This window comes from Epinephelus lanceolatus, chromosome 13 (genome assembly GCF_041903045.1).
Source record: "Epinephelus lanceolatus isolate andai-2023 chromosome 13, ASM4190304v1, whole genome shotgun sequence".
Lineage (NCBI taxonomy): Eukaryota > Metazoa > Chordata > Actinopteri > Perciformes > Serranidae > Epinephelus > Epinephelus lanceolatus.
The window spans coordinates 45,122,385-45,136,113 of record NC_135746.1 but is presented as its reverse complement, the minus strand read 5'-3'; the positions used below and the strand labels follow the sequence as shown (position 1 = coordinate 45,136,113).

At 41.2% G+C, this 13,729-nt stretch overlaps 1 protein-coding gene across 11 annotated transcripts in view; it reads right to left on the bottom strand.

Moving 5' to 3' along the window:
• LOC117252677 (uncharacterized) overlaps window positions 1–13,729 on the bottom strand; it is a 191,815-nt gene that overhangs the window by 29,763 nt on the left and 148,323 nt on the right. For 8 of the 11 annotated variants that reach the window (XM_033619742.2, XM_033619745.2, XM_078174121.1 and 5 more), the window contains 3 exons: window positions 13,192–13,260; window positions 10,672–10,725; window positions 7,654–7,902 (listed from right to left, as the gene is read on the bottom strand). In XM_033619742.2, the coding sequence (XP_033475633.1) occupies window positions 7,654–7,902; window positions 10,672–10,725; window positions 13,192–13,260 (372 nt within the window). The remainder of the gene's footprint in view (window positions 1–7,653; window positions 7,903–10,671; window positions 10,726–13,191; window positions 13,261–13,729) is intronic. The other 3 variants (XM_033619743.2, XM_033619747.2, XM_078174122.1) reach the window with 3 other exon arrangements.

Below are 13,729 nucleotides of genomic sequence, written 5' to 3'. Positions count from 1 at the left end.
GCATGATGGGAAATGAAGGCAGTCTCATTGTTACGAGACTCTCAGCACCGGCTTGGAGGTGCGCATCACAGCTGAGACAGTGAGTCAAGCGGTGTGCTCACAGTTATAGTAGCAAACTATGAAATACATTGCTTACATTGTATTTCATTGTATGTATGTCTTTCAATTTTTCATTGTATTTCATATCTCAAACAATTATTCCATTTCATTAGAAGTCTAATATAATTCTGCTGCTGACAGCTGTCAAAACAGTTAGTAAAGTAGCAGAATGAAGTGGGGTCAAGCCAGCAGTCAGTCTAATCTCCATGGTCACATCAGCTACGGCTAGGGTTGCCACCTTCTATGAAGCAAAATAAAGGACGGCCCCCGTAGCACTCCTCGGGCCGATGACCCCGACAGGCCCTGTGGTGTGGCAGTGGTGAGAAAGACTTAAAAAAGGACTCTAAATAAAATATGTAAGCACAAAACTGTAGTAGAAAGGCAGCTATAACAATAATGTAAGAGACACACATTACACTGTTTCATCTCTATTTACTTCAAGTACCATAGATGTCATACTCTCATAACTTATTAACTGTAAATTAAACAACTGCTTTGACATGTAAAACATCAATTTGAAAAATAAAACATAGTGCAGGAGAAAAGATGGACTTCTACAAAGGAATAATCTTTTTTTAAAAAAAAATAATCTCAAGATAGTTATGCTCCTTGTGCCACCATGCATTACTTTTCATATTGATATTATAAGACCAAATGAAAGAACCACAAAATAAACTCTGGGTGTGCAAATAACAATATATGAAATTATTTACACTGTCAAGCCAAGGGTTTGAGTTTTCCCACTCTTTTCTGTACCTCTGTCGCATGGCAGAGTATTTTATTTGATTATTTGTTGCATATATATTTGTTATTAGTTTGTTTCTTCATTATGTTTGCATGTGTAATTAATTTTTCCCATATCTTGCATGTATATTTATTAGTTGCTGTGTTTTGATTTTGGGTATGTTAAACTGAGTTGGACTGTAGCTTTTTATGTAGTGTCTTTCCTGCCGTAGTGCACACCTCAGTGGACTTAATAAGGTAATTGCTTGATTGAAAAGAACGATGGACAGCAGGTGGCAGCGAATCTGCAGCTGAGGGCGGGCGCCAGGGGAACCAATGCATGAGCCGGAAGCTGAGCAGAGCTGCTTGTAAGGTGGAGAGGACGCCAAACCGGGGCACGAGAGAGACATGAGACGACACAGCTACGGCAGCGGCGGCAGCGGGATGACAGGGTGTTTCGTCAGGTCGGGAGAGTGGGCTGGGAACGAGTAGACCCACTGTTGTATCTACAGCCAGATACTGCGGTTGTCGGGCAGGGGCTGGAGCCTCAGCCCGGACGTGTGAGTAACGCAGTTCTCTGATACAACAGTTGTGCTAAAAGCTAATACCGAGCTAGCGGTGACTTCCTGCACTATAGATAAGTGCAGTGGCAGTAACAGTAGTAACTGTGACGTATGCCTGTGTTTTGTGAGCCGTGCACTGCCCAGTCTCTTCTACCGGTAGGATTACAAAGCCACGCTCAGGAGCAGTGACGCGAGACAGTCGCAGTGGCGGGTGACGACCGGTTGGACCGCCGGGTAGCAGTCAGAGGATGGATTGGTAGCAAATGACACCATTTGGACTGTGTGGCCATCCTAGGGACATTGGACTATGCGGTGTTCTGACCCAGCCATTGAGTGACTTGTAATAATACATTTTATTACTTTTTTTTTTTTTTTATCATTCTGGGTCCTCTGTTTAGCTTTTATGGTGTAGCCTAAGGCTATTTTATTGTGTTTCACTGACTATGTTTTAACTGTTTTTATTTTGCATTTTAGTGCCAGACCTGCTAAAAAAGTATATTTAGTCCCTTGGTTTTTTTAACGGACAATTTGCGGCTTTTATTCGTGCATATGTAAAATAAATTATTGTCTGCCTGATGCTGTCTTTATCCTTGGTGAACCTTACACTGCTCTCCCTTGAGAACCTGGCTTTATTAAAAAAAAAAAAAAAAAAGGTGCTTACTTTAATCCTCTAGAGTCCCTAGACTCTTTAAACCCTAGGTGGCATTGTCGGACAACTCATAATAGTAGTCTAGCCCGACACCTCTGCATCTGCTTTCGTTTTTCGATGAGGAGGTGTGGCCTCAGCCATTGTTTATCATATACTGGCAAATCAGGAGCAGAGAAGGGCGGGTCTTCACGGAACACTGGCGGGATGATGATGCATTCAAGACAACTCGGATATACAGGACAAACCCCGTCCCGTATTGATTCAAAACGGGACACACTATTTAATCTTAAAATTAAATTCCATATTTTAAGGGACGGGAGACAACCCTAGCTAAGGCTACAACTTTAGTGCATCCATATACTGAAATTAATATGAGCTACAGTGAATAATGCCTTCAAACAGCCCAGATTGAGCTGTTGGGGGGAGCTAATGACAGACTTAGCAAAGTTAGCGGAAGGATGTGTGACGATGTTGGGTTTTCAAAATAAGGTGTTATAAAATACATACAACATTATAGAAATACGATTAATTGGATTATAGTCAGAAGACCTGTGAAAAGTAAATACCACTGACTTGTGAGGGAAATGTCTTTATTCTTTTTGGGTTGCTGGAAACAAAAATTAAAAAGATTATTCCTGATGTTGAGGACATGTCTGAAAACGTATAGACACAAAACTCAAGTATTTTTACTGCATCAGTATTTAGAGATATTTCAAAGTAAAACTCCCACACTTCTACATTGAAAATCTGAAACTTGAAAAAAAAAAGACAATAACTAAAATATCTGAATTAAGGACATTTCACACTATATCCATCCTGAAGGTCAAGCAGGTTTCACAGGTTCAGCCCACTTGTCAGTTTGTGCTGTATGTGGTCCCCGGACTAAAATTAGTTTGACACCACCTGCATTACAGCATAATGTTAATAATGTTTTTACTTTAGCATTTTTGAACCAGAGAAACTTTTTAAGAGGCCCGGTTTTTATTGTGCCTGCACTGCAAGAAGTTGGAACGAATAGTTTTCAAGGACTTTTTTAGCACCTATGTCAGAGTAGGAACTCTCCCAGTAAAAGAGGAACCTTGAGTGACTTAGGTGTACACTGATTGATCAAACCCCACCTTTTAAAAAAAATAAACTGTTAGCTATGTAAACTACAGACAACACAAAACACAGACTGTTCCAACAGTGAAGTCAAGGCTTTACTGAGCGTATATGTGGCAAGGGAAATACAATGCAAATTAGACTTGTTAAAAAGAAAGTGACCTTGTTATACCAACTGCAGGCTGGCTTACATCACTTTAACGTTCGTATTTAGCCTTGAAATCCAGACTCAAATCTCGAAAGATTTTGGCCACCTTTTGGAACCTGAGCTTCGCCAACTGGGTGTGGCCAGGCGGATTTTGCAAGTTTGGCACACCGTGTGCGCTGGCGCAGCTACTACTCTTTCCCACCTCCGTCCCTCCTACCTGCGCAAGTCGGAAAGAGGGAGGAGAGAAGGCGTTGAGTGGGTTTAACACACAGCCGATTCACATCACACCAATCAAATGAGCCCCTCTCCTCGCCCTTAAATGCGCCGCGTGAAGGTGTAATGAGAGTTTACTCAATTCACTATGGCAGAAGAGAGCAGCAGTGTCAGACGGCCAAACTTCTCCCAGGAGGAAAATGATGTTTTGGTCCGGGAGGTCCAAGCTCGCAGTGTCCGAATATACGGAAGTGCGAGCACACCTCCACGGGCTCTCTCTTTCTCTCTCGCAGTCTAACTCTGTTTCTTATCTTTTGACTTTTCTAAGATGACAGATGCTGAATATATACTCCCTGTCTGATGCTGTGGCTGTTTGTGGTTGGCTGAGAGGGATGTGAACTCAGCTTTTTAAGTTTGCAGCTGTGTTAATCAAATCAGGTTGGGTTTCTATTACGCGTGCCAAATGTGCCAAACTTTGATCTGACATCAGATGTGACAGGACAGTCGATATAGAGATACATTTTGTGCTGATTGCAGATAGTTGCATTGAATAGTAGTTTGTGTGGGTATTTATTGTATTGTTAATGTGCCTGACATCCTGGAAACCTGCCTGTGAGGTTTTGGTGATGTGTGCGCACTGTCCGCCAGTCAGCCAAACTTCCACTTACATCGTCTGCGCTCCGCCTGCGCTGACAGTAGACCTGGTTTCAGCTGGCGAGCTTTTAGCGCACCTTTGGCGAAGCCTTTTGGCACGAAACTGTCACTGCTCCAAGCTGGATCTGTCGACACCTCTCCCTGCTGCGCCGCCACACCCATCTCAGCAAACCTCAGTCTGCCAAACTACCAAACTGAGCGCGCCTTGGGTTGCACTGCTCAAAACTAGCTCTGCGCAGGGTTCGCCACCCTGCGCCGCGCCAGGAAACTAGAGGCCTTTGAGTCTGGCCCTCACCTATCCCCTTCACCCTTCCTACCCAAGAGCATGGATAGGCAGTATTTCTATTACTTGTATTTAATATACGTTTTTCAATTACATTTGAGTATTTTGTAATTTGTATTTGACAAGGCCGATAAAAAGCAAATGTAATTTGTAACAAAATACTTTTGAGTGGAGTAATTTTGTATTTAAAATACTCAAAATACTTTCTCCACCAATCAAAAAACAAAAATAATAGGCTACACATTCTTATAATAATGGATGTAACAATATTTTTTACATTTTGATATGTTTTTTAAACTTGGGCCATTTAATGTGCCCTTCAATGATCTAGTGGTCTGTTTTGCTGGACTGTGCATAACAATAAGGAAATTGTATGTTGTTGTGGTTGATGCTTGGGATGAGTATGCTACAAATGAATTGCCGCATATGGGATCAATAAAGTTGTCTGAATCTAAATCTGAATCAGTAAAAAATATTTTAGGGTAGCCTACATGTCCCTAGCTTTTATTTCTCTCTTTCATTTAAAAAAAGTTGAACACAGGGCTCCAAAGGCTACAGGTTAGACAGCAAAGTTCACTAGCTACAGTATCTTGCTGCAGTTTGGCGAGACCGTTCACAGCACAGCTAGACTAGACTTGCCAGGCATGCTGCAGGTGCTGCTCACAGTGTGACAGATGTCAACTGGCTTGATGTATGTTTTATGTCTGGGTCTGGCTACATAGCTTATTGTATAACAATAAACATGGTGATGATAGTTGTATTCTCAAGTTAGCGATGCTTATGTTAACTGGCTAGGTTAGTGCATAGCCAGTGTTTGGCAAAGCTAGCAATCAATGCTAACATGCTAATAACGCTAGCATGCTGTCTGGGCTAGTGCATAGCCCGTGTTTCTGTTTCAAACCTGAATACTCTGCTATACCAAATTGTGAGAAAACAAGCGCAAATAGCTGCGGCCAAATTTGCTACTACCACGCCATTAATGGATGAATCATGGTTGTTCTTTCTGGCATAGTTATTTGTGGTCTCTCATTGCAGCATGTAAATTTTGAGCATTTTTGGTCAAGGACTTTTTGAGTTATTCACAAAAAGATTTGAATCGGTTAGTATAGCGCCACCTATGGATGAATCATGGGCATTCTTTCTGGTATGGTTACTCATGGTCTCTAGTTGCAGTATGCAAATTTTGAGCAATTTTGGTCAAGGACTTTTTGAGTTATTCACGAAAAGCTTTGTGGACCGACCGACCAACCCACCCACCGACAGAGTGACCTATAGAGCTGTGGGTTGCTGCTAAAAAGAAAAAGAAAAAAAGTATTTTCTGTATTTGAAAAAACAAAATACATGTATTTCATTTGGATACATTTTCTGGCACCAGTATTTTGTATTTTATTTTGATACATTTATTTGAGGGGTATTTTGAATTTTGTATGTATGTATGTATGTATGTATGTATGATGTATTTTTGCCCATCTCTGCCCAAGGGGCGGCACTAACTGAGGCATATTAAATGCCGCCGCACGCAGTTGGATAGCATGATAGCCAATCAGAGCAAAAAAAAAAGGTGACGTATTCATTGCACTAAGCCCCATTTGTTTGCCGACCAGTGGGGCTAACTGATATATTATGCTTTTGCCGTATCCCGTCGGCAAAATGGCAAAAACTTCCTTCCTGGAAGCGGCTTCTAGGGCAGTCTTCTGTTCCTCTCTCAAGGAAAAAGATGAGTGTAGTTGGCTTAGCGTTTCTTCCAAGGGTAAATTGAATGGACAGCTGCCATCTTGGCAGTTTACTTTTCGACTCCTACGGCGCAGCGCTGTCCTCATCATGTTATGCCTGCCCAGAGCCCGCCTCTGTCAGATAGACTGATCTGATTGGTCCGATGGTGATTCACCAGACTCTGCTCATCGGGGTTTATTCGTATCCAGGTTTATTCGTATTGGCAGTGCAAATGCACACAGAAAGCTAGAATTACTGCCGGTTGTATGCCTCTGTAAACCAGTCAAGTTGCACTTACGGTTTATATCCATGTCTGTCCAGACTTAAATGTAGCCATGACAGTTGACAATGCTACAAATGTTGCTGCATAGAAACTGCATATTCTAGACTATATTTGATGCTTCTCCCACATCTTCTCCCCAACAGCACAGAAGATCTATACATTTAGCACAGTTTCAAGGTAGGCACCCAGGATTAGTGTCACCAATCCAGTGTCTGACCAAATGTCTCCACTTCTGTTTTTGAGTTATGATGTTGATCAATGGCCACAAAAATGCTTTTTCCAAATTCTGTGATGTCACAGTGAACAAGACCTTTGACCTTTTGGATATAAAATGTCATCACCTTATCCTTTTATCCTAAAGTCACAGTGATCATGACCTCTTACCACCAAAATCCAATCAGTTCATCGTTGAGTCCACCTGGGTATTTGTGCCAAATTTGAGGAAATTCCCACAAGGCCCTCTTGAGATGTTGCATTCATGAAAATTAAGTGGACACAAGGTCACAGCAACCTTGACCTTTGACCACTAAAATTTAATCACTTCATCGTTAAGTCCAAGTGGATACTTGTGCCAAATATGTTCATGAGAACAGGACAGATAGACAACCCAAAAACATAATGCCTCTGGCCACGACTATCAATGGCACAGAGGCATAAAAAGCCCTTGAAGCTACGGAATTCTTGAGGGTGCTCCCCAGTGGGCGGTTCCTCTCAGGAAATGAACTCTGGTTTTAGTCTCATTGTGAACGCGGTGCCCGTGTCTCAGGGTCTTCTGCAAGTGCACACATGAGTGCGGTGTACAGAGAAGCAGTTAGAGCTACAGGCTACAATGAGGCTAAAAACAGAGTTCAAATGACATTTTTCCCAACAACTTTTTATGTCGGGGCTTCAGGACACTTAGATCACTATGAACGAGCAGTATGGAGATATTTTATGTGTAATGTGATACATTATGTGTTTTTGGACGTTTGAATCTGGGGCGCCTTAAGCCTCCATTAGGTGGAGTTGTGCTGCTACCCCCTCTCCCCTTGGATCTCCCCTTGGTAGCGATGTGAGGACTCTAAAACTTCACCGGAGGCTCCTCGGCATATGAGTGAGTAGATAATGGCTGAATTTTCATTTTTGGGTGCACTATCCCTTTAAGGTAACAAATAAATATATCGTTAGTGATCATAAAGCAGTCTGTAGTGCCTCTTTACCCCACTCTTGTCAATGAAACCATACCTGTAGCAGCTGTAGTAGGAGGCATGGTTGTTATTGCAGGTGTAGAAGTGGAAGCCCTGGTTGTTGAAGGGGCACTGCTACCAGTAGCAGTTGTGGGGGTAGTGGTGGGGGAAATAGTAGTAGTAACCCTGGTAGTGGCTTTGGTGGATGCCATCATAGTTGTGGTAGTAGCCTTGGTGGTTCTTGCTGTTGTGAGAGCTGTGGTTGGAGCTGGGGTAGAGGTTGCAGTTGTTACTGGTGTTGCAGCTGCTGTAGCAACAGAAAAGAACACATTGTCAGTAAAAAACTGAAATCCTTTAAGTTAAAATAAATGACAAATCTCAACACATATTTCTAAATACCTAAGTATCGGATCGGATGTATCAAAGAGAGGCAGGATGGTCAGTACTGAAGGAGTTGACCTACCAGAGGACAACATACAAGATATCCAGGACAGCTGCAACCTTGGGATCCTGCAGGCTAATGGAAATCATAAGGAGGCTGCAAGGAAGTCGACCACAACCAAATACCTCCAGAGAGAAAGGCAAGTCCTGAGAAGTCAGCTGAATGGTCAGAACAATGTCCGAGCCATCAACATGTAGGCGCTGCCAGGATCATAAACTGTCCAAGGGAGGAGATAGAAGCCACAGATATCAAGTCAAGAAAGCGCCTCACCATGCATAGAGGGTTCCACCCCAAGTCCAGCACCCCGAGGCTATATATAACTATACACTAAGTGGAAAGAGGGAGGCTGAGGACTAATGAGCATCAGAGCCACTATCCAGGATGACACATCCAAAATCCAGGAATACATCAAGAAGATGGCCCCAAAGGATGAGCTTCTAAGTGAATGCCTCAGATAACAGAAACCTGATGAGAGCGAAGAGGTGTAGCTCCTACATGGTACATACCACAGTCAGGAATTAGGCTGGTCACAGGACATTTCCCTCACAAGTCAGTGGTATTTACTTTTCACAGGTCAATTGTAGCAATTGTTGTTGAATCTGGAAAAACAATAAATACAATTGTGTGTGTTTGCTGTAGAGCAAAAATCTTTCAAGTGGCTGATATCAAGAAGACTTACCACTGGCTGGACAATGCTGGACTGACAGACAGTACAGAGACACTAATCATCGCAGCACAAGAACAGACCATAAGCACAAGGGCCATAGAGGCCAGGGTCTACCACAGCAGATCAGACCCAAGGTGCAGGCTGTGCAAAGATGCACCTGAGACGGTCCAGCACATAGTTGTTTTTTTTCCCGTTAAAGGTTTTTTTGAGGGGAGTTTTTCCTTATCCGCTGGTCCTAAGGACAGAGGAATGTCGTATGCTGTAAAGCCCTGTGAGGCAAATTGTGATTTGTGATATTGGGCTTTATAAATAAAATTGATTGAATTGATTGATAGTGGCAGGGTGTAACATGCAAGCAGGATCAGCATACATGGAGAGGCACAACCAAGTGGCTGGGACAGTGTACAGGAACATCTGTCCCCAGTATGGACTCGAACTACCCAAATTCCAATGGGACATGCGACCGAAGGTGGTTGAGAACAACAGGGCTAAGATTCTGTGGGATTTCAGCTTCCAGACTGACAAACAGCTGCTGGCTAACCAACCGGACATAGTGGTGGTTGTGAAACACCAGAAGAGGGCAATGGTGGTAGATGTGGCGATACCAGCCGAAAGCAACATCACAAAGAAGGAACACAAAAAGTGCAAAAGTATCAAGGGTTGAAAGAACAGCTGGAACAGATGTGGAACGTCAAAGTTGACGTGGTCCCCATGGTAGTAGGAGCACTTGGGCAGTGACCCCGCAACTGGGAGAGTGGCTCCAGCAGATTCCAGGACAACATCGGAAGCCTCAGTCCATAAGTGTGCAGTCCAAGGAACAGCTAAGATACTGCGCAGAACCCTGTAACTCCCAGGCCTTTAGTAGAGGACCAGAGCTTGAGGATGATACAGATACCACCCTAAGAGGGTGATTTATATAATTAAAAATAAATATCCCAAGCGTCAATTAGTTTTTACCTTTTAATGCTGTAACAATTCTTATTTTTCCAATGCTTACTTGTTACAGGTATTGTTGTGTTCATATGTGTTGTAGCAACTGTTGTTGAATCTGATAAAGACAATTTTATAATCATGTATTATGAACTGGAAGATTAAAAAAGTTAATCCCACAAAGTTTTTTAACAAATGTCAACCAGGGAAGAGTTATATGAGTGCTTTCTTCCTGAATACCATCAGCTAGTAATAGCTGTTAGTGGAGATGCTGGTTTCATAAAGACCATTTTATAACAATGTTACAGCTGACAGTAAAAGCCAAAATGATTCCAGCCCAGATGACTTGCTTTTATTACACAGCTCTATTAAATGCTGTATTCTGATTGGACAGTCACAGCATTCAGAGGTCTGATATTACTGTGTAATGACCATTGCTATGTAGCCCAGCGTTGCTAGGGATGCTGCTTTTCATTTTCTCTTGATTCCCTGTAGCTATTGCAGCGTAGATTCAGCCGTTGCCGGCAGTTTTTTGTCTCTCCTCACGATATAATTTATAAATCAATAAAAATCATATAATTAATCAATATTCTGTCTCAAATTATTTATTTAACTGATAATTAGCCGTGTAATAAGTGGGATAATGTATAATGAGCCAGTGAATACTGGGAAAACAACTCCCTTCAGGGGAATTCCCCTGTCTGTATTCCCAGTATTCACCGGCTCATTATACATTATCCCTTATTTACTACACATTCACTGCACTGCAAGTATGTTAAGTGTGAATACCAAATACCATTTACTGTGTACCATGGTATAACTACCATGTTATTAGCAAGGAGGCCACTGTAACTCTTCTTGGTGTAGTTTGAGTGTTGCAGCATTAAGATGTGTTGTGAAAAGAGATGTTCAGTCAGGATCAATAATATTCTGATCATGTATATATTTGCAAAAAAAACTAAATCATTCAAGCCCAGATTCATTACTGTAATTCACACCACATTTTTATGTTGTGACTATTATTTTTAAGCACTTACTTGTTGAAGTTGTCATTGGTGTTGTGGCAACTGTTGTAGCAATTGTTGTTGAATCTGGAAAAACAATAAATACAATTGTGTGTGTTTGCTGTAGAGCAAAAATCTTTCAAGTTAGGAAAAATGACTTAATAATTTCAAATGAATATTAAATATTAACAAGCTTTAACAATGCCTGATTTGTTATAGCAGGGGGTGTTGAGTCTGCAGAAACAGTTTAATAATTATTTGAGCCCAAGTCATTAACTTTACGGTATTACTAAATTTAACACATTTTGCCTAAATTATTGATTTTTTTCCAAACAACTGACTTGTTACAGTTACTGTTGTTGCAGCTGTTGTTGGTGTAGCAATGGGTGTTGAATCTGAACAAAACATATTGCAATATGTAAAAAAAAAAAAAAAACAACACGTGTGTGTGTGTGTGTGTGTATATATATACAGTACAGGCCAAAAGTTTGGACACACCTTCTCATTCAATGCGTTTTCTTTATTTTCATGACTATTTACATTGTAGATTCGCACTGAAGGCATCAAAACTATGAATGAACACATGTGGAGTTATGTACTTAACAAAAAAAGGTGAAATAACTGAAAACATGTTTTATATTCTAGTTTCTTCAAAATAGCCACCCTTTGCTCTGATTACTGCTTTGCACACTCTTGGCATTCTCTCGATGAGCTTCAAGAGGTAGTCACCTGAAATGGTTTCCACTTCACAAGTGTGCCTTATCAGGGTTAATCAGTGGAACTTCTTGCTTTATCAATGGGGTTGGGACCATCAGTTGTGTTGTGCAGAAGTCAGGTTAATACACAGCCGACAGCCCTATTGGACAACTGTTAAAATTCATATTATGGCAAGAACCAATCAGCTAACTAAAGAAAAACGAGTGGCCATCATTACTTTAAGAAATGAAGGTCAGTCAGTCCGGAAAATTGCAAAAACTTTAAATGTGTCCCCAAGTGGAGTCGCAAAAACCATCAAGCGCTACAACGAAACTGGCACACATGAGGACCGACCCAGGAAAGGAAGACCAAGAGTCACCTCTGCTTCTGAGGATAAGTTCATCCGAGTCACCAGCCTCAGAAATCGCAAGTTAACAGTAGCTCAGATCAGAGACCAGATGAATGCCACACAGAGTTCTAGCAGCAGACCCATCTCTAGAACAACTGTTAAGAGGAGACTGCGCGAATCAGGCCTTCATGGTCAAATAGCTGCTAGGAAACCACTGCTAAGGAGAGGCAACAAGCAGAAGAGATTTGTTTGGGCCAAGAAACACAAGGAATGGACATTAGACCAGTGGAAATCTGTGCTTTGGTCTGATGAGTCCAAATTTGAGATCTTTGGTTCCAACCGCCGTGTCTTTGTGAGACGCAGAAAAGGTGAACGGATGGATTCCACATGCCTGGTTCCCACTGTGAAGCATGGAGGAGGAGGTGTGATGGTGTGGGGGTGTTTTGCTGGTGACACTGTTGGGGATTTATTCAAAATTGAAGGCACACTGAACCAGCATGGCTACCACAGCATCCTGCAGCGACATGCCATCCCATCCGGTTTGCGTTTAGTTGGACGATAATTTCTTTTTCAACAGGACAATGACCCCAAACACACCTCCAGGCTGTGTAAGGGCTATTTGACCAAGAAGGAGAGTGATGGAGTGCTGCGGCAGATGACCTGGCCTCCACAGTCACCGGACCTGAACCCAATCGAGATGGTTTGGGGTGAGCTGGACCGCAGAGTGAAGGCAAAGGGGCCAACAAGTGCTAAACACCTCTGGGAACTCCTTCAAGACTGTTGGAAAACCATTTCAGGTGACTACCTCTTGAAGCTCATCGAGAGAATGCCAAGAGTGTGCAAAGCAGTAATCAGAGCAAAGGGTGGCTATTTTGAAGAAACTAGAATATAAAACATGTTTTTAGTTATTTCACCTTTTTTTTGTTAAGTACATAACTCCACATGTGTTCATTCATAGTTTTGATGCCTTCAGTGAGAATCTACAATGTAAATAGTCATGAAAATAAAGAAAACACATTGAATGAGAAGGTGTGTCCAAACTTTTGGCCTGTACTGTATATATATATATATATATATATATATATATAAATTGTCAAATAAATGTTGGGAAGTCCCATCCAATTAGTTAGGTATATCTGAAAACTATCACTGATAGCTGTAGTTGTTGGTGAAGTTAAGGGTGTTGTGGTGTTCAGGTGTGTTGTGGCAACAGGTGTTGAATCTGCAAGGACAATTTTGCAATCACAGTTATTGCTGACACTACAAACCCCAAAGCTATTCAACAAAATTAGTCACTTTAAGTATCACTACATATTTAGTGGACAACATCTCATTATATTCACATTATTAAAACTTAAGCACTGCATTGCATAATAAGGAAGGGCTTTGTAAGAAAAAGTGTTGTGGTGTTCAGATGTGCTATAATTTTATTGCTGACAGTAAAGAAACACAATTATTCAAACCCATATCAAAATACTATACCCTAACAATTGGTTTTAGGCACTTACATGTTACAGTTGTTGGTGTTGAGGGAACTGTTGTTATGTTCACACCTGTTGTGACAACTGCTGTTGTATCTGAAATTTTTATTCAATTTTTATGATAAACATATTGTACATAACTATAATTAAAACAATAAACATTTAAAATAAAACAAGGGAATATAAAACCCTGTCTCCTATAAATTACATTTTGCTTTTTAAATGAGTTGTTGTGGCAACATAATCTCTGCTTGGATTATATTCAGAGACAACATTTCTTTCAGCTAAGGAAACACTACATTTATGTATCGCATAGGCTTCACCTACCTTTTGAAGTCTATGCGATACATAAATGTAGTGTTTATAAATGATACCGGTTAAATGTTAATGAAAAAGGTAATAAAGACCTAATGCTGTAGTCAAGTTGAGTGGATACTGTAAAACAATATTGCCTATTATGTGGAAAACAATTTTATTCGTTTGCTATTAACCTTTTTATGATTTGCCGGGTATGTTAATTACAAAATTTTCTCAATATGTTAACAGAAAACAGAATTTGTTCAGC